Source organism: Schistocerca piceifrons, chromosome 5 (genome assembly GCF_021461385.2).
Source record: "Schistocerca piceifrons isolate TAMUIC-IGC-003096 chromosome 5, iqSchPice1.1, whole genome shotgun sequence".
Classification (NCBI taxonomy): Eukaryota; Metazoa; Arthropoda; class Insecta; order Orthoptera; family Acrididae; genus Schistocerca; species Schistocerca piceifrons.
Genome location: NC_060142.1, coordinates 445,058,338 through 445,081,313, shown reverse-complemented (window position 1 = coordinate 445,081,313; position 22,976 = coordinate 445,058,338). Strand labels below are relative to the sequence as shown.

The 22,976-nt window shown below is 41.9% G+C and overlaps 1 protein-coding gene across 1 annotated transcript in view; it reads left to right on the top strand.

The window, feature by feature from the left end:
• Nucleotides 1–22,305, top strand: part of LOC124799066 — a 241,288-nt gene extending 218,983 nt beyond the window's left edge. The window contains exon 4 of the mRNA XM_047262605.1: nt 22,163–22,305. Coding sequence (XP_047118561.1) covers nt 22,163–22,305 — 143 coding nt within the window. The remainder of the gene's footprint in view (nt 1–22,162) is intronic.
• The last annotated feature ends 671 nt before the right edge of the window (nt 22,306–22,976 follow it).

Here is a 22,976-nt window from a genome sequence, read left to right as displayed (position 1 = left end):
TTTCCTACCAGCACTAAGAAAATCCTGTCCAAACCCTTCTCTATCCGCTCGCTAACTGCTAGTCTGTCCAACCACAGAATCTCTTGCCGAGGACGCAGAGCGCTGTCAGTGATAACAAGACAGTCTATAGCGCCGCCAACATACAAACAAGCTACTTACAAAAGCATAGGATGAAATTTATGGGCATATCAGCAGGAGGTAGAAGAACAGGCCCACAAGGCAAATCTTTGACATTGCAAACAATAGCAAGAACTAGACAAAGTGGATCACTGAAACAGAAGAACACATTAAGGAACTGGGAGTCACACAAGCCAACATATACAATCGAGAACAGTTCAGGAAAATCATAAAGAAACATACATTTTAAACAAAAGCACACCGAGAAAAGAACAGGAAATAAATGGTCGGAAGAACGCAAGAAAGAGCACAGCGAGCGTACTGTATTTCTCCCCCCCCCCCCCCCCCCCCCCCAGTCTGAGCATGTTCCTGACGCTTGGGAATTTGCTGTAAACACGCCTTTGCAGTGATCCTAGTGTCCCAGTCAGACTGCCATTCATCTAACTTCTCCAATACAACATTTGTGGGACTAGCTCGGCAGTTAACTCCATCCACGTGCCGTTCCCAAGATGTAAAGGACCAGTTAACAACAAGTGTAGGCCAGTTTGCACCAGAAGGTGCATCCTTCCCAGTCGAATTATTGTATGTATCCAAGCCAGAGAGGCTGCAACGTCATAGTGGTAAGTAGGTTCATAATGCCAAATTTGGCTCGATTTTGTAATCACCAATATAACATCAGATATCCTCTCAATCTGTGATGTTTCTTTTTCTTTTCTCCTCTCCTTCACTTCTGTTTTCCAGTATACATTTATAAAAGGAGTTGCGCAGATCTCTTGGAGTACTTTATTGCCCAACCGACAGACGAAGTGCAAATTTTCACTGATATCAACGCTAAGATGTCAATCTTTTACCTCTACCTCGTAATTTTTATTTTTTAAATTAATTTATTTAACTTGATATATCTCCTGCTGTGGCTACAACGTACAGTATTTGGCGTTTTCATGTAGGGAAAACTCTGGCGTCTTACATCTGGCCACGGCAGCTGCAGTGGGAAATTGGCATAAACACGTCATGGCAGACGTCCAAGGCAACTCAATAGACGCCTTCACCCCAGCGCTCGACAGACCGTTCAAGAACGGGAGCTAGGATGTCCCATTCTCCAACTAATTTCTTGGCACGTTCACAGTTATCGCCACTTCTCGTTAGCATTCGCACACATAAGAGTTGGCCTGCTTACCTGATGCATTCATCTGGCACAGGTCATCCACACGAAATGCAGCCAAGAGGTTGAGTCAGCACCGACAATAACACCATTGCAAGGGATCAGATGTCTCAGATTTATCTTGCATCCACTGACTCTTTTTCGAATGCATCATTCTAACTAGTGTGCAGACATTCTAATATGCGGTGAAAGACTTTCTTGCTTAGGAGAGAATGTGAAATCCGCCTACAGTTTTTGAAATTGGATGTGAAGTTTATCTGTACGTTTGAAGTCATTGTGAGTATAACTGATAGACTGTGTAACTTAAGTTCTGGTGCTATAAAGCATGGAATATTGTGTGGGTTGATTCTTTCAAAGAAAAAGCAGCATCCAGCCACTTTTAGAAACACTATTTCTTTGAGTAAGTATCGGCGTAACCTGTTTCCAACTAACAGGCTCACCTTCACACGGTTATACGTTTGTTTGAGGTTTGAATAAGATTTTTTTCTCGTCCCCCTTTGTCCTGAAATATTGTTGAGGTGGTAGTGCCCTAAGGTAAAAAATTATATTTGAAACGACTTATTTAACAAAATATCGGAAATCCGTCCGTCTCTTATCCTAAATGGAACAAATATTAACTTCTCTCCCTCAGCAAAGAGTTCCGGAGTAATAATAGATGAAAATCTAAATTGGACAGAGCACGTAACTGCAGTGTGCAAAAAAGCATCAACATCCCTTCATGTCCTACAGAAATATAAAAAACTCTTCCCTTTCGATCTGAAAAAGAAATTAGTACAAACGCTTATACTCCCAATCATTGACTACAGCAATATTATCCTACAAGGCCTCTCTCTCGAAAATTCGCGACATCTAGAACTGGTCATGAATGCCTGCGTCCGATATATCTGTGACGTTCGACTTTTTGATCACATTTCACCAACGTATGCAAAATTGTCCTGGCTGCGTGCAGAAAAACGCAGAGATTTCCATACATTCTGTCTCATCTACTGCCTCATAAATGTACACTGTCCCTCATATCTCTCCTCGTCCCTAACGCTCATGTCGGAACAACATGACAGAAACACACGTTCCCATTATGATAAAATCCTCTCTGTTCCACTGCATCGCTCAGTCACCTTCTCCAAGTACTTTACAGTAGCAGGAACCCGGCTATGGAATAACATCCCTCGTTATGTTAGAGAACTTTAAAACATGTCCGGCTTCAAAAAACAGTTAATGACGTATCTACTTAAGCAACGGTAATGCCTTCCTCTGTATATGAATGCACTTCACCTCATTACTTCCCTCTTTCCACCTCCTTAAATCTCCCTTCCCCAAAACTCGCTATACTAGTAAACATGTATTTTACACATCAAGATATTAATGTACATCTGCACAAATCTTCATTACTGTTGCCAATTTTTCTCATGTTTATCATTATTATTTGATTTTTTACTGTTATTATTATTGCTTTTATCATAATCTGTATGTATAGCACCTGTTGTAAAAATACTGCCAGCATTTACTTTATTAGGTCTTAGTCACGTTTACCATTATTATTTGATTTTTTTACTGTTATTATTATTGCTTTTATCATAATCTGTATGTATGGCACCTATTGTAAAAATACTGCCGCATTTACTTTATTAGGTCTCAGTCAATACTCTTTATTCATATTGTCACTAGAGTAATCTAATTTTCTCATTCAAACTATTGTCATGATGTAACTCTGATGTGTGAAATGCTGCATGTGTGGAACACTGGTCCGATGTCAGAGAGGGCCTGATGGCCCTAATCTAATCAGGTTAAATAAAAAAACAAATAAAATAAATAAATAAATAAACATAACTACCCTTCATAATGATCGAACATGGCGTGTACAGTCTTTTATTTCATGTGTAATCTCAAGTGCAAATAACGATATTCTGAGGTGAGATCTGTCGCCACTGAGTAATGCGTTTAGTGCTGTTGTCTAACGCGAACCGGAACAGTGGAATGCGAATGTGTAATCGCAAACACCAGAGGTGACATACTTATGCAGTCGTTGTATTCTCAGTTTTTAACTAATTGCTATGTATAATAAGACTTAGAACGGACGACTCTGGCTTTAATCGTACATGAATGTAGACGTGTTCTACACTGGAGTATTTATTGTTAATTGTCGTAGGCCATCTTAGGCACGTAACAGAAAATTCACGTTTGAAGGAAAATGGAAACTAAACTGCAACGTCACATGTATGGAGAGTGCTGTGAAAAGATTACTCAGTACATGTATGAAATTAAGGTGCGTCTTCAAAATAAATTTTTGACTTACCAAGAACTGTTAACGTTGAGTGACTGCTACTCTATAGACTGGAGCTGCATACGATTCGGTTGCGTGAAAGAATCTAAATTTCTACACAGTCGTAACATTCCTCTCGTCATCACTGGATATTTTAACTTCCACATCACATTCACTCCGCTCCACGAACACCGAAGTTTTGGGTGAAAATTCACCGTTGCACCCTGGTGAACCCAAGATCTATTTGCACGGCGTAGAAATTATTTCTGTATGTGTCGTAACATAGAATTTCAGGAGGCGCAGAAGCTTCCTGAGACAATGTCAGAGGTGACTGAACTTCATCAGGTAATCGAAAGGAATTTTACCTTTACATATCCAGTGAAATTAACAGCGATTGCTGTTAACTGAAGCCAACGGCGTTGCCGCAGTGGTAACAGAGGGTCCCCGTCAGATCAACGTAATGAGGCGCTGTAAAGCTTGGCTTGCACTTGGATGGGTCACCGTCCAGGTCTGCCGAGTGCTGTTGGCAAGTGAGTTGCACTCAGCCCTTATGAGATCAATTGAGGAGATACTTGATTGAGAAGTAGAGCATCGGTCACGAAAACTGACAACGGCCGGGAGAGCAGTGTGCTGGCCACAAGCCCCTCCGTATCTGCATCTTCTGACATCTAAGGACTGAGGATGACTCGGTGGCCGGTTGGATATTCAAGGCCGTCCTGGACGGTGTTTTGTTTCTTTGCTATCACTTAAAAGTCACTTTTATACTAAAGAGCTACTTTAAAGGTCAAATACGGTAACTGGCACTACCAGTTCACCAGTTGGTGAATTATTGCAATTTTGTCAAAGGATAACATGGTTAGAGACCGTGGCTGTTATGTGAAGACAAATGTTGATGGCGTTACGACGGCAACCAGCCACAAATTTACTTTCAGTTCCTTTATTCAAAGGGTACCGTTACCGGTTTCGTATCGTTGTGACTCATCTTCAGACGGTTTACACGCTTTTCTTATAACATGTGGTGCGTTTTTTACAGATTAATTGTCCTAAAATATAAATAATACATAATTATAAGCACGCTATACACAGATGGTTGCATTACTGATTTTTGTTGGCTGTGACTTACGTGAAATGTCGCTTTGGAGTGTTTGTTTTCATAACATTCGTCCAACAGATGTGAATACATTCCCACTGTATTCTTATTGTTGCACAAGTAAATTTATCTCACTGAACACTTTGTCAATGAAAAGATTTCTACCACGCACCACATGTTTTGATACATACAAAGAGCTTACAAGCATATGAGTATCAAAGATGCTATGATATATCGTAACATTTGAAGTTGTCTTACGTTTGGAAAGGATCATATATTCACTTATGCAACTAAAATGCCTTTTACACTAGTACAGAGACATTGATTTTTTGAGTTTTTGAGCGGATACTGTCACATTAAAACAGTTGCTCATAATAATGGACATAAACCCATAATAATAGAAATACTCCATAACAAAATGCAAACAAAGACCACAGATCCACTTCACAGCAGTCACTTCAACCCAAATCACCGTGCCACAAAAGCCGAACCTAAATACGCTACTCTCCATGCATAGGCCCACTCTCATACCAAATAGCAAACTTATTTAAAAAGAAAAACATCACAATCAGCTTTTCCACAAATAATAAATTACAACAAAAAGTGATCCATGATGTAAATACCTCCAAGAATTCCTACCGTAAATCAGGAATATACAAACGCAAATTCGATACATGCCCAAAATTCTACATTGGACAGACAGACAGAAGTTTTGAAGTTAGATACAAAGAACACATTGATGCTTTACGACTTGGAAACTTGAACAAATCTGCATTTGCAGCCCATATTGTTGCAGAAAAGTATTCAGTGAGAAACATTGAGAACAACTTAAAAATTTTACATCTAGCAGAAAAAGGAGCCACTATGAATATATTAGAAGAAACAGAAATACACACACAGAAAAACAGCACCCCAGACTATATCCTTAATGAACAAACAGAGTTAGCTAACACCCCTTTCCTGAAAAATTTCCAAAAATTATTTTCCAACTTCCAGAGCAAATAATATTCATACGCCTATCTGCAGATCAAGTAGCAAAATTCATATGATACTATAATTCTCATAATGCTAAATGTAATTAAATAATCTACTATTTTACCTATACAGTACTAAAAAAAAAGTTGCATAAGTGAAAGTATGATCCTGTCCAAACATAAGACATCTTCAAATTTTACGATATATCATAACATCTTTGATACTCATTATGTTTATAAGCTCTTTGTATGTATCAAAATAATGTGGTGCGTGGTAGAAATCTTTTCATTGACAAATCTAAAGTGATCAGTGAGATACATTTACGTGTGCAACAATAAGAGTGCAGTGGGAATGTATTCACATCTGTTGGACGAATGTTGTGAAAACAAACACTCCAAACCGACATTTCACGTAAGTCACATCCAACGAAAATCTGTAACGCAACCATCTGTGTATGTAGTGCTTATAATTATGTATTATTTATATTTTAGGACAATTATTATTTCGGTAAAGAGAGAAACAACGTAGGCGCTATTTACTTAAATAAATAGCATCATTAATAGTGACTGGTTGCTGTCTTTTTCTTTGAAAGAATCGTCCTATGTTTTGTACACACCACGGCCTCAAAATGTCAGTTTTAGACAAAATAGTGTGGATTATTATGGTTTTACGTTCTATTGACGTTAGTTATCAGGCATTAGAGATAAATAAACACAAACTGTTCTCAACCCGAATGTTGGTCTGCATTTGGGTTTGGGTGCTCTAGCCTTCCTTAAACATTTCAACTGAATTCTCCAGCCATATGTCGGGGGAAACTACGGTTTAATGTGGACTCTGAATCGAGGTGCCATTTCATATTTTTACATATAAAGATGATTTCGAGTGGGGAAAAGTCCTGAGATCGGATGAGTACAGAATAGTGAAAGTATCGATATGTGCCCTGATATTTAGCCATGGAGGCACCAAGTCACTCCTCAGGCAAGTGTGAGGAAGGAAATGGGCGGCAGGCTTTCCAAACTAGCTAGCCAACTATATGTGTTAAGCACTTCAGGGAAAACATGGGAACCTAGGTCCTCATAGGTTTATCAAGAGTTGGACCCAACTGACTCTAGCATGTAAACCTAGAAGTGAAACTTTTCCCATCAGTGCGTGGGGGACAAGAAGGGAGTGAACACTGTGAACATATCAAGACATTTTTGAATCAAGAATGCGAAATATTCTGGTTTAGTGATGTCGCATCGTGGCTTTGTTGGATAATGAACTGTTCTTTCAACAATCAGCAGAAGGATGTCATAGAGAGAGGAGTGGCCATCACTCTGTCGTCCAGGCACTGTTTAATAAGAAGCGTCTTCTAAGTGCAAGAGGACGCTGACAAGGTGAAAGATACAGCCAACGTCACTGAAATCCAAAACTGTAAGATTTTATACCTGTGGGAGGGCTCCTCTAGCTATTGCCTAAGCATGATATCCGGTGCAAGAGAAGTCATCACTGTGCAGTGATGGCGTCCTGCTGCACCAATCTCCAATGGACCTGGGGTGGGAGCGCTGCCTGTGGAGAAATACAAACCAGCCAGCTCGAATATAAGAGTAATACTTCTGAAATCCGATAAAAATAAAAAATAAAGATAAAAATTTAAAAAAATCACGCTTCGTATCAATGTAAACTGTGCTTTGTTTCGAAGCTTAGAGGTTGCAACTGAACAAAATATCGCTGAAATGTCCACCAAAACTTTGAACACACTGACGCACACCGTGGCTCTAATTCTTAATTACTCTGTCCAACATTAGTGGAGTTAAGTCTGTAATAGCGTGACGAATGTTCGCCTCCAAATGTTCCAAAGTTCGTAGCATGTCAGGATACACATGGGCGTTGATGTAGCCCCAAAGAAATAAAATCCATGATTTTAAATTACACAACTGTGGCGGGCGATTCACAGATTCACATCTTGAGATGACCCGGTCGCCAAACTTCTTCCTCAGCGTATCGAGTGTAGTAGCATATGTGAGGCACTTGGCGTCATCCTGCTGGAATCACATGTTTTCAGTATCTACCGTCTCACGTCCTGGCCACAGAAATTCTTGTAACATGAATCTGTAGCGGTGACCATTGGCAGTAACGATCCTTTTCTTATCATCTCGAAAGACCTAAGGTCCTGTCATGCCACCACACCATAACCCGCACCACTGAAATCAGGATCATCTACCACCTACCGTAAGCCCAATCAGAGAAATTACGACGCGGTCTGTGATCGTTTGGCATCAGCTTTTGAGTCAATCCAACTTTGTAGGGATACAGGCCGAAATGCTTTAGCACAGTTCATTAAGTTGATATCTCAGACAGCTGCAAGCATTGAAATCGTCATGAAGACACTCTTGCCTCCCCCTCTATACTGGTCGCTAAAGCTGCGATGTTGTCCTCACTTCACGCTTTATGTTGTCTTGTTGATGGCTTCTGCTCTTGTTGAGGGAAATACCGCTCATACTTGGCAACAGCACGGTGTACAGCCTGAATAGAGAAATGGTGATGGCGACCATGCCACTTCGGTAAAATTTTTTAATGGTTTCTAAACTTTCAGGGAGCGTGAGTCGCTGCATGATGAAACTGCAAATTTTCGCACCTGGAAGTACGCAAAAAATATATTAGAAACTGAAAATTACAATCTTAAAAAGTGTCATTCTTAATTAAATACCCTATATTCCTTAAACCAGACACTCACTCTCAAATGTTCGTGATGTCCAGCAGTATCCATGTGTTGTGCGACACATTCCACACCAGCTGATGACTATGGGGCGGGGACCACTCGCACAAGAAGGTGATTCAGTCAACCACAATCCACTGACTTACCCGCCTGTAGGTGCAGGTTCCCGCCTGAGATAAGACCCGCATGCGGTCAAACTGGTGCCTCAACTCCGGTGCGTGACTTGCTAGGAGACGACCTGCTGTTGCCAGCCACCTCTCTGGAAATCGAGCTCTTGTCAGATTGCTGTCCAGCTGCACCATTGCTGCCATCCGGTCTATGTGGACCTACATTGTTATTAATTATCGCCCAGGACGAAGCATGTCATCGTCTTCGGTCATGTCGGGCAATGTGGTTGAAACACCGTCCATTCCAGTGTGTTCTCGCTACATCCACGAAGCAGCTGACCCACTAGGAGCTGCCGCGCACTGCCCTCGCTCACGATGCGACCCTTGCATCATGCGTCTACTGCTGTCTGGTACGGATGGAAGTTATCACTGAAACAATTCGTTATCGATTACACCATCCTCAGCGTAACTGGACCGTTAAAAGCACTCAAAATAACTGGTTTCTGAAATAACTGATTTTCAGTTTTTTACTTCTGTAGTAAAGCATAAATTGGACGAAGATTGAAAAATTTTGACCCCCTGAATTTCAAGGTACATGGAATCAAAATTCAAACTAAACAGGCAAATAAAAGAAAACGAAGTCCGTCCACCGTTCACGGCTTTTCTCTAAAAGTGGCCAATGGCCGAATGCTACAAAAAAATCAACAATAATCTCTACGGATTCTAATTTTTTGAAACTCAGCTCAAAAATCACGTTGTTGTCTAGGATCGTAAAAGTCAGTGCTAAAGGATGAAAACTATTTTTCGTGTTAACTTTCCCGTTTTCAAGGACTACAAACAGATAAAAGCACGCTACTCGTATATAGGTACAGGCAGCAGATCTGCTTTCTATTTTTATCATCAACTATGAATGAAGTGTTAAGTTTTAACCTTCCTTCTCTTACGATGTGACATGTTCGTTGCGGCCCCTTCCGTTTTTAATCTTTTAAGGTAAATGGACCATTGTACTTCATTGATCCCGTCTTCGCAAAATACTTCCGGATTTGGGATGGTGCCATTCTGTAATACGACTGATGTCCGACGATGACAGTGAGACAAGATGGGATAAGCGTTACACACTGCACATACGCGTGTACCATCTAATAGACAACGCCACATGGTGACAAGTACATTATTGTCTCAGCAACGCTATACCAGTTATTACCTTATGTGTTTGTTGCTCGTTTCTGTCGGCTTTGTTATTAAAACAGAACTGATTGCGTCTTCCATTTTCTATTATAACGCAGTATTTCAAAGTAGTGGAAATTGCATAAATAAAAGTTACTCGTTTCTTAAAAGAAGGTTTATTTTAAAAAGAAGAAGTGTTTTTTTATCTCGTTGTTATTAAACTAAACTCCGTACGGCAGTAGAAGACGTGTCTCACACTCTTATTTTGAGGGGTACTTCATGAACAATTGTTATACCCATATCATCTACAGCGCGTTCAGGCCCTGGGGCACAGTATCATCATGGCAGACGGCGGTTCTGTCAATGGCTGTTACAAAAGTGTGACGCAGATCCACTGTTGACAACCAAGATGTTATTTACCGATTAGGCAGGTTTCACAAGAGATGGAGTTGTGAAATTCCATAACCAGAATGTATGGGCAGATGTAAATTCCCAAGCTGTTCAGGGAAGAGGGCATCAACACTGATTCTCAATCGACGTACGGGGAGGCGTACGTGGCGATAGATTAATAGGGCCATACGTGTTACCACAGAGGTTAACTGGGGTGCATTGTCTGGACTTTATATTAACGTATTGCCTACCTTCCTGGGGGCTGTGACATTGCAGCAACAAATACAAATGTGGTTCATGCACGACAGCGCACCAGCACACTTTCGTCACAATGTGCGCGAATATCTGACGTAGACATTTCAGGACCGCTGGATTGGTCGTGGTTACCCTACCCCTTAGTCTGTTCGTTCGCCAGACATCAGTCCCGTACATTTTTGGTTATGGGACACGAAGGAATTGGTCTATGCCAGTTCAGAGGGTGTGTCATTCCTGACGCCAAAGGGCAGAGGAGAGTATTGTCATGAATGGACGCTAGGCTGCACACATCCTGTAAACACGAGTTTGTCGCAGAAAGTGTACATTCCTGTACCCAGGGGTTTCTTCGAGCGAAAGTAGTACACGCTCCTCCATGTCAGGCACACTGCCTACGCGGGACCTTCCATTGTCAGTCTTTCGAGTTGTGACCTTCAGACGCTAGAAAAGTCTGCCGAACACCTTATTGGAGTGCTCTCTGCGCTGTGGGTCGCGTCTTCAAAGAGTGCCTGAAAAACGTTCCAGACTTTAGATACCTCGGTGTCACGATACAAACAAGTGCAAAAAGTTACAAAAACACGCACCAAAAAAAGCTATGCAATAAATAACGGCTATTCATGAAACCGAACACATCAGAGCTGTCAGTCTAGATACAGCAACAACACTATTCAGAAGCTAAGTTTTACCATTACTGAAGTACGGAATAGGAATTATCAGACCATATCTCACAGCGTTAAGTCTAACAACACTATGAACAAATCTAATGGTACCCAGTACCAGCGCCCCGGAAATACTGCTACATTGAAGGAAAGAGGGGAAGAAATAGCTCCTGAATTTAACGGCACAGTGGCCGTGATTGCCAGAACATGGAAAAGGGAAAACTTCGAAATGAGACATGTGATTACCACAACAGCAGTCGACGAAATTAGAATTTTATATTAATACCTTCAGCTGCTGACGGGCGTTGATTTATATCAACGGGGACAGATGAAAATATATGCCCCAACCGGGACTCGAAACCGAGATCTCTTGCTTGCATAGTAGACGCTCTATCCATCTGACAGTGAGCCACCGACGGCACAGAAGTTAGAGTGACTGCAGGGACTATCTCGTGCACCCCTCCCGCGAGACCCACATTCTCACCTTATATATCCGCACACTACCTTCGTAGTGTCCCTATCCAACACACTCAATCCTCGTGGAAAACATTCTTACTAAGTCCGGTAAGAGGAGTACGCCAGAAGAAGAAGGTCATGGCCGGTATTGCCAGAACTATATACTTATATGGATATGGCGTCTGATCTTTAGGACATGTCCGAAAGAACAGACACCATAGCCACATAAGTATACAGCAGTCGACGGTTGCCACTACCTTACATGCAACAACACACCATATCATGAACGAAACGGTACGCATGCGTAACCCACTGGGTTACCGATTACGCTAACGTTGCCATTCAGAACTCTGTACTAAAAAGACATGGTAAATAAGTGGCTATTCTGATGATAACGTGTAAAATTTCTTCTTTCTATACTTGTATCGCTATTTGGCTGCAATAAATGTATTATTAACTGCCAGTGATCGCCTTAAACAAGGGGACATCTGGTGTCAACTTCTATCCTTTTCCTACCACTCTTACGCAATGACTCTGATGGTTCCATCGTCGATGGGACGATAAACTCTGACCTACCTTCACCTTCATTTCGTAAGTAACACGTTAAAAGAGTGCATTACTCTCCGACGAGGCGAATTAAAAGCGATTGGAGAGCTCCATCAGCAAACACGAACAGACCACACGAATAAATTCAGTGTGCTAATGAGGTTATAAAACAGTACTTGTCGTTCCTTTCCGTGAAATGGGAGAAGAAAAAGAAGAAAAACTCAGAACTTGTCGCGACAGGACGGAGGCGGAGATTTGCGAAAGAGAATACGCAGCCGTACTAAATTCGGTACGGCTAGCAGTAGTCACGAAGGTGCGGGCAGCTGAAGTGTATGCTAATGCCGCATCATTTCATAGCAATGCACAAGGGGGAACACGTTTTCCGCTGCAGTACAGCCATAATTATTAATAATTAGTTTGCTTTCGCCGGACGTCCCAGGCGGCGTACGTTTCCTACACGATAAAATAAAGTCTGCTTGTTTTCACTTGGGATGAATAGCTTCCTCTATCCTCGAAAATACATATTAATGCGCACTTTACCCTAAGCGCTGCATCGCTTACACGACCTTTGGTATCTAGAGGATAACATGCAACGTAATTGCGCAAAGAGTTTTCCTGTGAGTGGAAGACAGGACGGGATTAAACGAAACAGATGTCCTCCTGCAGTAGCATTAGTCTGCCTGTGGCACTCGGTAAATACTGCAGACTGAATCCCCGTGTTTTCGACAGGGGAAATACAGAGAGCATTTCTGCACGCATGTGTTTGTGTCGCTGCTCCGATGGCTAAAATCCTTGCGGATGTCGTGTACCTTTCGAAAAGGGGAATTTTCATGAAATCGTAATGCGTCCGCAAGCGTCAGAGCTCTGGCCGGCGCAAGGGGAGGCCGCTAGCCGCTAATGAACTCGCGAAGTGTTTGGCGATCGGTTGCAGGAAGCAATAAAGCAAGTGGGCCGTTGGCGGGTAAACAACGTGTGAGCCGAACAGGCCGCAGCGCCCATGCCAAGAATGTGCGGCAGATTTACGACGCGGCAGCCCGGCCGCAGCAGACGCCGCACTTGTGGCCCAGATCAGATGACCTGCGTAGCTGCTTAAGTGCGTGCGCGTAGGTGACAGACACACGGCCGTAAGTAACGTTCGCGGCGCCACTCGACGCTGCTGCAGTTCAAGTCAGCCGACACAGCGACAGAAATCTATTGCGCAGCGAATAAGCAGTCACGTGTGAATGTTCACGAAAGATGCACTAAATGATAGCCCATTATCGCTAAAGCTGGTCTCTCACAGAATCCAAGAGTATGTTCTGAGGTCAAAAATTTTGACGTTCCCGGAGGAAAATAACAGCAAATAATCAGCATGGGCTCAGAAAAAACCGGTTGTGTGACACACCTCTGCCTCGTGATGACTGGGTGTTGTGTGATGTCCTTAGGTTAGTTCGGTTTATGTAGTTTTAAGTTCTAGGGGACTGATGACCATAGCTGTTAAGTCCCATAGTGCTCAGAGTCATTTGAGCCATTTGACACACCTCTTGCTTTACTCGCGTACAGCCAAAAGATGGTGGTAGAAACATCATTCGGCGCTCTTGTCTGACACCTGAGAGTGCACACACAGGTCGTGAGATTTGCACAGCACTCTCCATTGCTGCAAAGACAGCTGAACGGCTTAAAGAAACTGCTATGTGCACAAGTATTTAAATACAGAGATACTTAAACAGGCAGAATACGCCGCTGCGGTCGGCAACGCCGAAAAAAATGGCTCTGAGCACTATAGGACTTAACTTCTGAGGTCATCAGACCCTAGAACTTACAACTACTTAAACCTAACCAACCTAAGGACGTCACACACATCCATGCCCGAGGCAGGATTCGAACCTGCGACCTTAGTAGTCGCGCGGTTCCAGACAGGAGCGCCTAGAACCGCTCGGCCACCACGGCCGGCGGCAACGCCTATATATGACAACTAGTGTCTGGCACAGTTGTTTGATCGCTTACTGCTGCTAAATGGCAAGTTTTCAAGATTTAAGTGAGTTTGAAAGTGGTGTTATAGTCGGCGCACGAACGATGGGACACAGCATCTCCGAGGCAGCGATGAAGTGGGGTTTTTCCCGTACGACCATTTCACGATTGTGTCGTGAAGATCAGGAATCCGGTAAATCATCAAATCTCCGACATGGCTGCGGACAAAAAAAGATCCTGCAAGAAAGTGACCAACGACGACTGAAGAGAGTCTTTCAACGTGACGCAAGTGCAACCCTTCAACAAACTGCGACAGATTTCAATGCTGCGCCATCAAAATGTATCACAGTGCGAAACATTCGACGAAACATCATCGATATGGGCTTTCTGAGCCGAAGGCCCACTCGTGTACTCTCGATGACAGCCTGATACAAAGCTTTTCGCCTCGCCTGGGCCCGTCAACACCGGCATTAGACTGTTGATGAGTGGAAACATATTGCCTGGTCGGAGGTGTCTCGTTTCAAATTGTATCGAGTGGATGGACTGTGTGGGTATGCAGGCAACCTCATGAATCCATAGACCCTGTAGGACAGCAGGGGACTTCTCATACTGGTGGAGGCTCTGCTCTGTAATGATATGGGGCGTGTGCAGTTGGAGTGATATGAGACACCTGATGCTTCTAGATACGACTCCGACAGGTGACGTGTACGTAAACATCCTGCCTGATCACCTGCATCAATTCATGTCCATTGTGCATTCCGACGGACTTGGGCAATTCCAGCAGGACAATGTGACACCCCACAAGTCCAGGATTGCCGCAGAGTGCCTCCAGGAAAACTCTTTTGGATTTAAACACTTCCGGTAGTCACCAAACTCCCCAAACATGAATATTATTGAGCATATTTTGGATGTCTTACAACATGCTGTTCAGAATAGATCACCAACTCCTCGTACTCTTACGGATTTATGAGCAGCCCTCCAGTATTGCTTCAGACATTAGTCGACTCCATGCCACGACGTGTTGCGGTACTTGTGCGTGCTCTTGGGGGCCCTACAAGATATTAGGCAGGTGTACCATTTTCTTTGGCTCTCCAGTGTATATCCCGTAGCGTTGGTCTCCTCCAAATTGAAAATGCGTCGTGTGTTCCGTTGTCCGTTGAAATATCGTGTAAAGTATGTATAATGTCCTCAGTTGCGTCTCATATAAAAACACAGGCTTTGTATAACTCTATTTACTCTCTAAACAATGAACACTAAGAGGAGTAGCCTACATTCTATTTAATCACTGCTATATTAAACTCTACCCATTGTAATATACTGCGCCGACCGCAGTGGCCGAGCGGTTCTAGGCGCTGCAGTCTGGAACCACGAGACCGCTACGGTCGCAGGTTCGAAGCCTGCCTCGGGCATGGATGTGTGTGTTGTCCTTAGGTTAGTTACGTTTAAGTAGTTCTAAGTTCTAGGGGACTGACGACCTCAGAAGTGAAGTCCCATAGATCTCAGAGCCATTTGAACCACTTTTGTAATATACTGCACAATATTGAGTAGCGTTGCGCAACAATTTTATATGCGGACAACCTGACAAATGCATCTCTACATTAAATCGTCCATATTGCGAGTGCTTTCTCCCTCAGAAATGTTTGAAGTCGTGTATGGATTCCCAGTACCAATATATCTTTTACGATACGACCTCTTTACACAGATGGTTATCAGAAAACATTTTCAGCATTAAAAATGGATTATATCGTAACAGCTGTCCAAGATGCTACTCCAGGCAGGTGTAAAAATAAGTATGCGCAACAGAAAATACTGACCACACAAATGAAGGTTTGTCCCTGTGTGACTACCCCCTGAAGCAGATCTTAGGATCTCTTAATGGTGATATTATTTCCACCTTCTTGCTCTTTAACATATAAATTACAACATAAACATAAATGAATGATTAATGGAATTAGTAACTATAAAATGATAAATGTTGTTTTTGCTTATTCATTTATTGTAGATTAAAGCTCCATTATATTACAGATGTCTATACAGGATGAGTCACCTAACGTTACCGCTGGATGTATTTCGTAAACCACATCAAATACTGACGTATCGATTCCACAGGCCGAACGTGAGGAGAGGGGCTAGTGTAATTGGTTAATACAAACCATAAAAAAAAGGCACGGAAGTAAGTTTTTTAACACAAACCTACGTTTTTTTAAGTGGAACCCTGTTAGTTTTGTTAGCACATCTGAACATATAAACAAATACGTAATTAGTGCCATTTGTTGCATTGTAAACTGTTAATTACATCCGGAGATATTGTAACCTAAAGTTGACGCTTGAGTACCACTCCTCTGCTGTTCGATCGTGTGTATCGGAGAGCACCGAATTACGTAGGGATCCAAAGGGAACGGTGATGCACCTCAGGTACAGTAGAGACTGGAACAGCACCTTACGCCCACATGCTAACACCTTTTTATTGGTCTTTTTCACTGACGCAAATGTACATTACGATAAGGGGTGAGGTACACGTACACACGTGGTTTCCGTTTTCAATTACGGAGTGGAATAGAGTGTGTCCCGACATGTCAGGCCAATAGATGTTCAATGTGGTGGCCATCATTTGCTGCACACAATTGCAATCTCTGGCGTAATGAATGTCGTACACGCCGCAGTACATCTGGTGTAATGTCGCCGCAGGCTGCCACAATACGTTGTTTCATATCCTCTTGGGTTGTAGGCACATCACGGTACACATTCTCCTTTAACGTACCCCACAGAAAGAAGTCCAGAGGTGTAAGACGGGCTGGCCGATTTATGCGTCCTCCACGTCCTATGAAACGCCCGTCGAACGTGTACCTCACCCCTCATCGTAATGTACATGTGCGTCAGTGAAAAAGACCAATAAAAAGGTGTTAGCATGTGGGCGTAATGTGCTGTTCCAGTCTCTTCTGTACCTAAGGTCCATCACAGTTTCCTTTGGATTCCTACGTAATTCGGTGCTCTCCGATACACACGATCGAACAGCAGAGGAGTGGTACTCAAGCGTCAACTTTAGGTTACAATATCTCCGGATGTAATTAACATTTTACAATGCAACAAACGGCACTGATTACGTATTCGTTTATATGTTCAGATGTGCTAACAAAACTAACGGGGTTCCGTTTAAAAAAACGTAGGTTTGTGTTAAAAAACATACTTCCGTGCATTTTTTTATGGTTTGTATTAACCAATTACACTAGCCCCTCTCCTCACGTTCGGTCTGTGGAATCGATTCGTCAGTATTTGATGTGGTTTACGAAATATATCCAGCGGTGATGTTAGGTGACTCACCCTGTATATCAATGTCCAATGGATATAAAGAGATACAAATGAATTTCCTAACTAATATTATTGATCAATTGCCCAAATCTGCCACTTTTTATGGCTATGCGATCTAATACAAACAATGCGTGATGATTGACATCATCTGCATATCAAACACAAGAAGACAATACATTCAAAGATGATCTACACTGGTGTGCAACCTCAGTGGAAATAAACATAGCTGTTTAGCTTCACAGCCCTAATAAGCTGAAGCAATTAGCAATATCACAATATGTACTGCGTCTAGTTCGTCGGAGTGATGATTCTCATACATGTGTGCGACGATGGAAGAACTCCAGCACAAGATAAAAAACTCTTTCAAACACTAGGATGGCAGAAGGTGGTCCTCTGACTAGTATAATCTAATAATGTCTTCTCCTCTTTGTGTTCTGTAGTGGATATAGGCAGAAGAAGCGCTCTCAATCATTGAACTCTGCATACTCAATTACGACTCACTACCTGGAGGCAAAGTCCAGAACAGTATAAGTTCGCAACAGTACAGTGCCTAAACCTACAAACTACAAAACCTCCTTAGAGCAAAGACAGAAAGTCCGTATGTACCAACGAAAGCTGACACTGAGCGACCGTCAAACTCTGGCACTCAAAACCCAAGTCCTCTTCTCTCCACCTATGGCTTCCCAGCAAAGCTCGGCTCCTCTCCATCGTTACTGCAGAAGGCTTATCACAGTCTCGAAACCACGGAATTTTCTCTCTCTCTACAGATTCTTCTGAACGACGACCAACCATATTTCAGCCTTTCGTCGTCCAATGCAGAAAGTTTGTGAGGAAATACCTATCCCCGTTAATTAGGAAAACATACAATGGTAGTGTTATATCCTAGCCAGTAATGCCACCCGAGCCCGCTGCCAAAAGGTTGGCAGCATCAAAGTCCGGACGCCGTCCGCATAAGCAGCGCCAGTGAGACAGGAAATCGCCGCAAGTCTGCGCGCGCCACCGCTGGCTTCTGGTTTCTTAAGCGCTGGAGTCGCGAGCGCTAGGACAGTTCTGTATTCGCCGCTCAGTTGTATACTCGCCACCGAATTGTGTACTTGCTAGTCAGTTGTGTGTTCATAGCAGCAGAGTTGTTGTTTGTCGTCAGCCGACGTTGACCTAGCCGCTCCGACTCTAACTAGACAGATTTCTGTAGACACGGAGTTCACTACTGTGTTTCTGTATCTTCGTTAAATAAAGATAAGTACCGACTTTTATTTAATCAGAGTGTTTGGGTTTTCATCTTTCTGTTCACTGTTCCAGCGGACCGGTCAGCCCGCTATTAAAAGTGTGGCGGTGACTTCGTAAGCCGTTTCTACAGCGAATTGTTTGTCGCTACGAACGCCGCCACAAAAGGTAGACCTCTAAGAGTAAAAATCTTCAGAAGTAACCCAGCCTGCGTGACTTCCGAGGTAACGCTTCGTTGTTCCTCTCTGCTGTGTCCAAGATTTTCAGAGTTTCCAAAGTATTATCCTGTTATCCTTCTGGCCCCGCTATAATACCGGCCAGCCGCTGCTGTATTGTGCTTCAATGCTCAGATGCCCCGACAGTCCGTCTTGGATTACTTCCTGTGTTAAGCAGGACCAACACACCTGTGTGGGTTTTCCACCCAGGGCCTGAGTTATGCCTGCCGTTACGTTTCCACTGGCGTTCCAACCTCTGCTAGTATAGGCAATCATTCATTGCGCCATTTTGATAATGAAGACACTCCATCACTTTCATGCAATAAGCGTTAACAGTAATTTACAAGGTGTACGCGACAATGTCAGTCTACTTTAAATACTCGTATATACGATGTACAACCTATCAAATGATACCTGATTCTGGTTGTAAATCACAGCAAAGTATGTAGATGAGTGCTTGTAAGGTGCGAAATTAAAGCCACCTTACAACTGGTTTGAACCAATTGTGTATTGTTCTGGTGCAATTAATATAGGAACTTATTTTTACAATCTTGTTCGTTAATAACAAAGGCAATTTGTCTAGAAAGTAGTTTTCACATTTGCTCTTCAAAAGTGCATTTTAAAGTTGATTTTGTTAATAATGTGGCTTTTTGGATGTTGTTCAATTAATTTTTGGCAGTATAAAAATATAAATAGAATTTTGGTACTGGTAACGATTCAAACCGGTTGTGTCCTGAATTTTTAAATCACTTATTTCAGTCTCCTTTAATCAAGAAAGTTTCGCTAAACGTGGAAGGATGTCTGGATTTTTCTTCATCTAAGCTTTCTGGTGGGATATAAATTCTTAAAAAGGTAAATACTTTTTGTAATATGAATCTTGGTGAATTTGTATTTAATGAATTCCAGTGCTGCTTCCGTTACGAGGGAATTTGAAATTTGTTTACGAGCTATGGTCAATAACAGGATATACTTGTGTGCCTTGCACTTCCCTGTTATTTTTGAGTTGGGATGGTTTATTAATGACAAATTTTTAAATGAATATATGTATTGCAAAGGTACTTCCTTAAATAAATGTCTGCAAGGTGATCTTGGGTGGGCTCCAGCTGCTATTCTGATTACGCGCTTTTGTGCAATGAATACTTTCTCTCTTAATGACGAATTGCCCCAAAATATGATGCCATATGAAAGCAGTGAATGAAAATAGGCACAGTAGGCTAATTTACTGATATGTTTATGACCAAAATTTGCAAAAACCCTAATAGCATAAGTAGCTGAACCTAACCGTTTCAGCAAATCATCGATGTCTTTTTCTAATTCAGTTGCTCATCAATGCACACACCCAGAAATTTTGAATATTCCACCGAGCTATGTTACCTGGTAATAACACATCACCCGCTACGGTCGCAGGTTTGAATCCTGCCTCGGGCATGGATGTGTGTGATGTCCTTAGGTTAGCTAGGTTTAAGTAGTTCTAAGTTGTAGGGGACTGATGACCTTAGAAGTTAAGTCCCATAGTGCTCAGAGCCATTTAAACCAATAACACATCAAACTAAAGTTCCTTTCGTCCTAATGATTTGCACGCCAGTATAGATTAACGGTGAACAATTTGACCATGATACATAGTATAGTATTTAGGACAAATACTAAGAAACAATATAAAATCGGACGACAACGTTAAATTAGTATTGGGGAGGCAAATGGAAGACAGAGATTAGTTGGAAGGATGCAGTGCAGTGCCTCTGTCGTCGACGGTATACTGGTACGAACAACTCTATTATTACAGACTTTGGAATCTTTATCAAATATGTATGACAGTAGACATACAACGGCTCAGTGATGCACTGCTAGGATAGTAACAGGTCGGTATAGCCTATACGGAAGTGTAAAGGAAGGCTCTGGGGTCAAAAATGGGAATCCTAAGACGACTAGTTTCCGGGAAACACTTGACTGAATTAAGAGAAACTATATTAGAAGATGACTTGCAACCATTATGTTGCCACCAACACCAATGTATGTCTTGCGTAGGGAATATGAGAAAATGATGAGAGAGCTTAGGGCGTGTAGAGAGGCATTTAGACAGTGATTTTTCCTCGCTCTGTACGCAAGTCGAATTGGAAAGAAAATAGATAATATTGGTATGATGTGCCGCTAACATGCACTTCACGGTGGACTGCAGAGTATACAGGATAATTGAGATCCCTTACCGTTCCCAGTTTATGCAACCTTCTATGTTTACTTGACATTCAGAAAGCGCATGCAAGATTTTCATATTCACATGCTCGCTATGTGCAAACTATTAGTCCTATGGAAGAAAAAAACGCACACCCTCTCCCACATTCAGCCGTCATTTGTTAGGATTTCTAGTATGTTGTTCGTGGCACTTCCTCCTAACACTATACAAAAATTTGCGGCTGCACAAATTACTTCTCACATTTGACCTATTTTGGTCTTCATTTTGTGGCCTTATTATTCCACTGGTTTCTTACAAATCGTAAAACTGTGTGAAACAGTAAAAGTTTTGCGAATCTTTTCGCGCTTTCTCCATCCAGTTTTCCACACTTTTTGGTACTTCCCCAACGTGTCAGTTACTTCGTAATTTTATTTGAATTCCAGTAATCTTTGCTCCCTATAACTTTTTACTGTGATTTATATCAAACATTAGATCAAATAAATAACCGTTAATCTCGTTCTTAACTTATATTTAAATCCTTCACGGTCTTATGACTTTCCATGGTTACGCCGCCCACAAGTGATAAATACAACATGTTGTACTCCCCGAACACCTTGGCGGTGAGTTCGTGGTCTGCAGTGGCCAAACTCAACGACCAGTTATATCAAGAATTCAGAGAAAAGAACGAGCACTGCACTTATTCATCTTGTATGATCAAAGCCTTGTTTTATAACGAGCATTGCAATTACATTTCTCGAGGCAGTTGTGGGACACACCACACGCCACTTTCAGTCCATAGAGGTACTTGCGTTTTCATGTATTTTAATTTTTTTGTTCCCCTCCATTTCTTAACTGAATTTTTAAAAAATCCAGTTAAGAAATTAAGTAAATCACAGCAGCATGTGGAAACGAAACGCTCTTCATTTTGATTTCTATGTACACTGAAATGTGCGTTACCGTCGACCGGTGTTACTTTGGTCCTTGCGGGGTTACTTTGGTCCAACACAAAAAAAGTTTTAAATTTTTGTGCTAAACAAACAAAACAACATATTTAGGTATTTTTGTAAACTTTTGTTTTGGTGTGTGATTTGTTTACCTCCAAAATTTTTATTGTACACGAATTCTGTAACAACATAAAAATAAGGTGTCGAAATATATTCTTTCGTAATCTGTTGCCAATGTGTGACAATTGGTTTTCCTTACTCTTTTTTTAAACAGTACATGTTTAACTTTTTGTAAACTTCGACTAAAAACTAGTTTTTCGGGGCTACTTCGTACCAGGCCTAATTTGGATTAAAGTAGCCCCATCAATTTACAAATACGTTTTTTACTTCCAAATTAAAACAAAAATATTTTACTAACATTGTTGTATACGTTACTGTTGTGCAGTACTATTTTGATTGTTTTTGTTCCAGCTGCTGACCACAGAATGACGCGAACCTACAAGAGAAAGCCAGGTTCAAGAAAGTACACTGCTTGTAATGCTGAGACCTTGGAAGCTTGTTTGATGGGCATACGAAGTGGAGTAAGAACACAACGAAGTGCAAATCACTATTAAAATGTACCTAGAAGCACAATAATAAATACGCTTAAAACCTATGGGTTACCGGTACCGGTACGCTTAACTGAAAAGAAAACATGGCCATGCTAGAGTCTTCAGAAGATCAAGCCTTTAAGGCTCTTATTAACAAGGTAGCAACATCTGGATTTCCTGTCACTGATCTTGATTTAAGATACTCCATAAAATACTATCTTGACAAACAGGGGCGCACAGTAAATAGTTTTACAAATAACTTTTCAGGTCCAGATTCGGCAGCGTCATTTAGAAAACATCGCCGTAAGTTAACGGTGCATACAGCAAGCATCATTAAACGAGTAAGGGCAGCTATTGATGAAACGGTAGTCAATGATCATTTTGACAACATACAAACTGTTCTCAGTAACGTTACAGATGAGAACATATGGAATTACGACGAGTCGAACCTGCGAGATGACACTGGAGCAAGAAAGATAATTTGTAAAAGGGGACAGAAGTACACTGAACGTATAATGCAGTCAACAAAGTCTTGTATTTCTTTGATGTGTTCTGGAAGTGGCTGTGGAGAGATGTTACCACCCTACGCAGTGTATGAGTATTTATGGTCTACATGGACAGAAGGTGATCCTGCGGGATGCAGGTACAACAGAACAAAAAGTGGTTGGTTTGACTCGAGGACATTCGAGGATTGG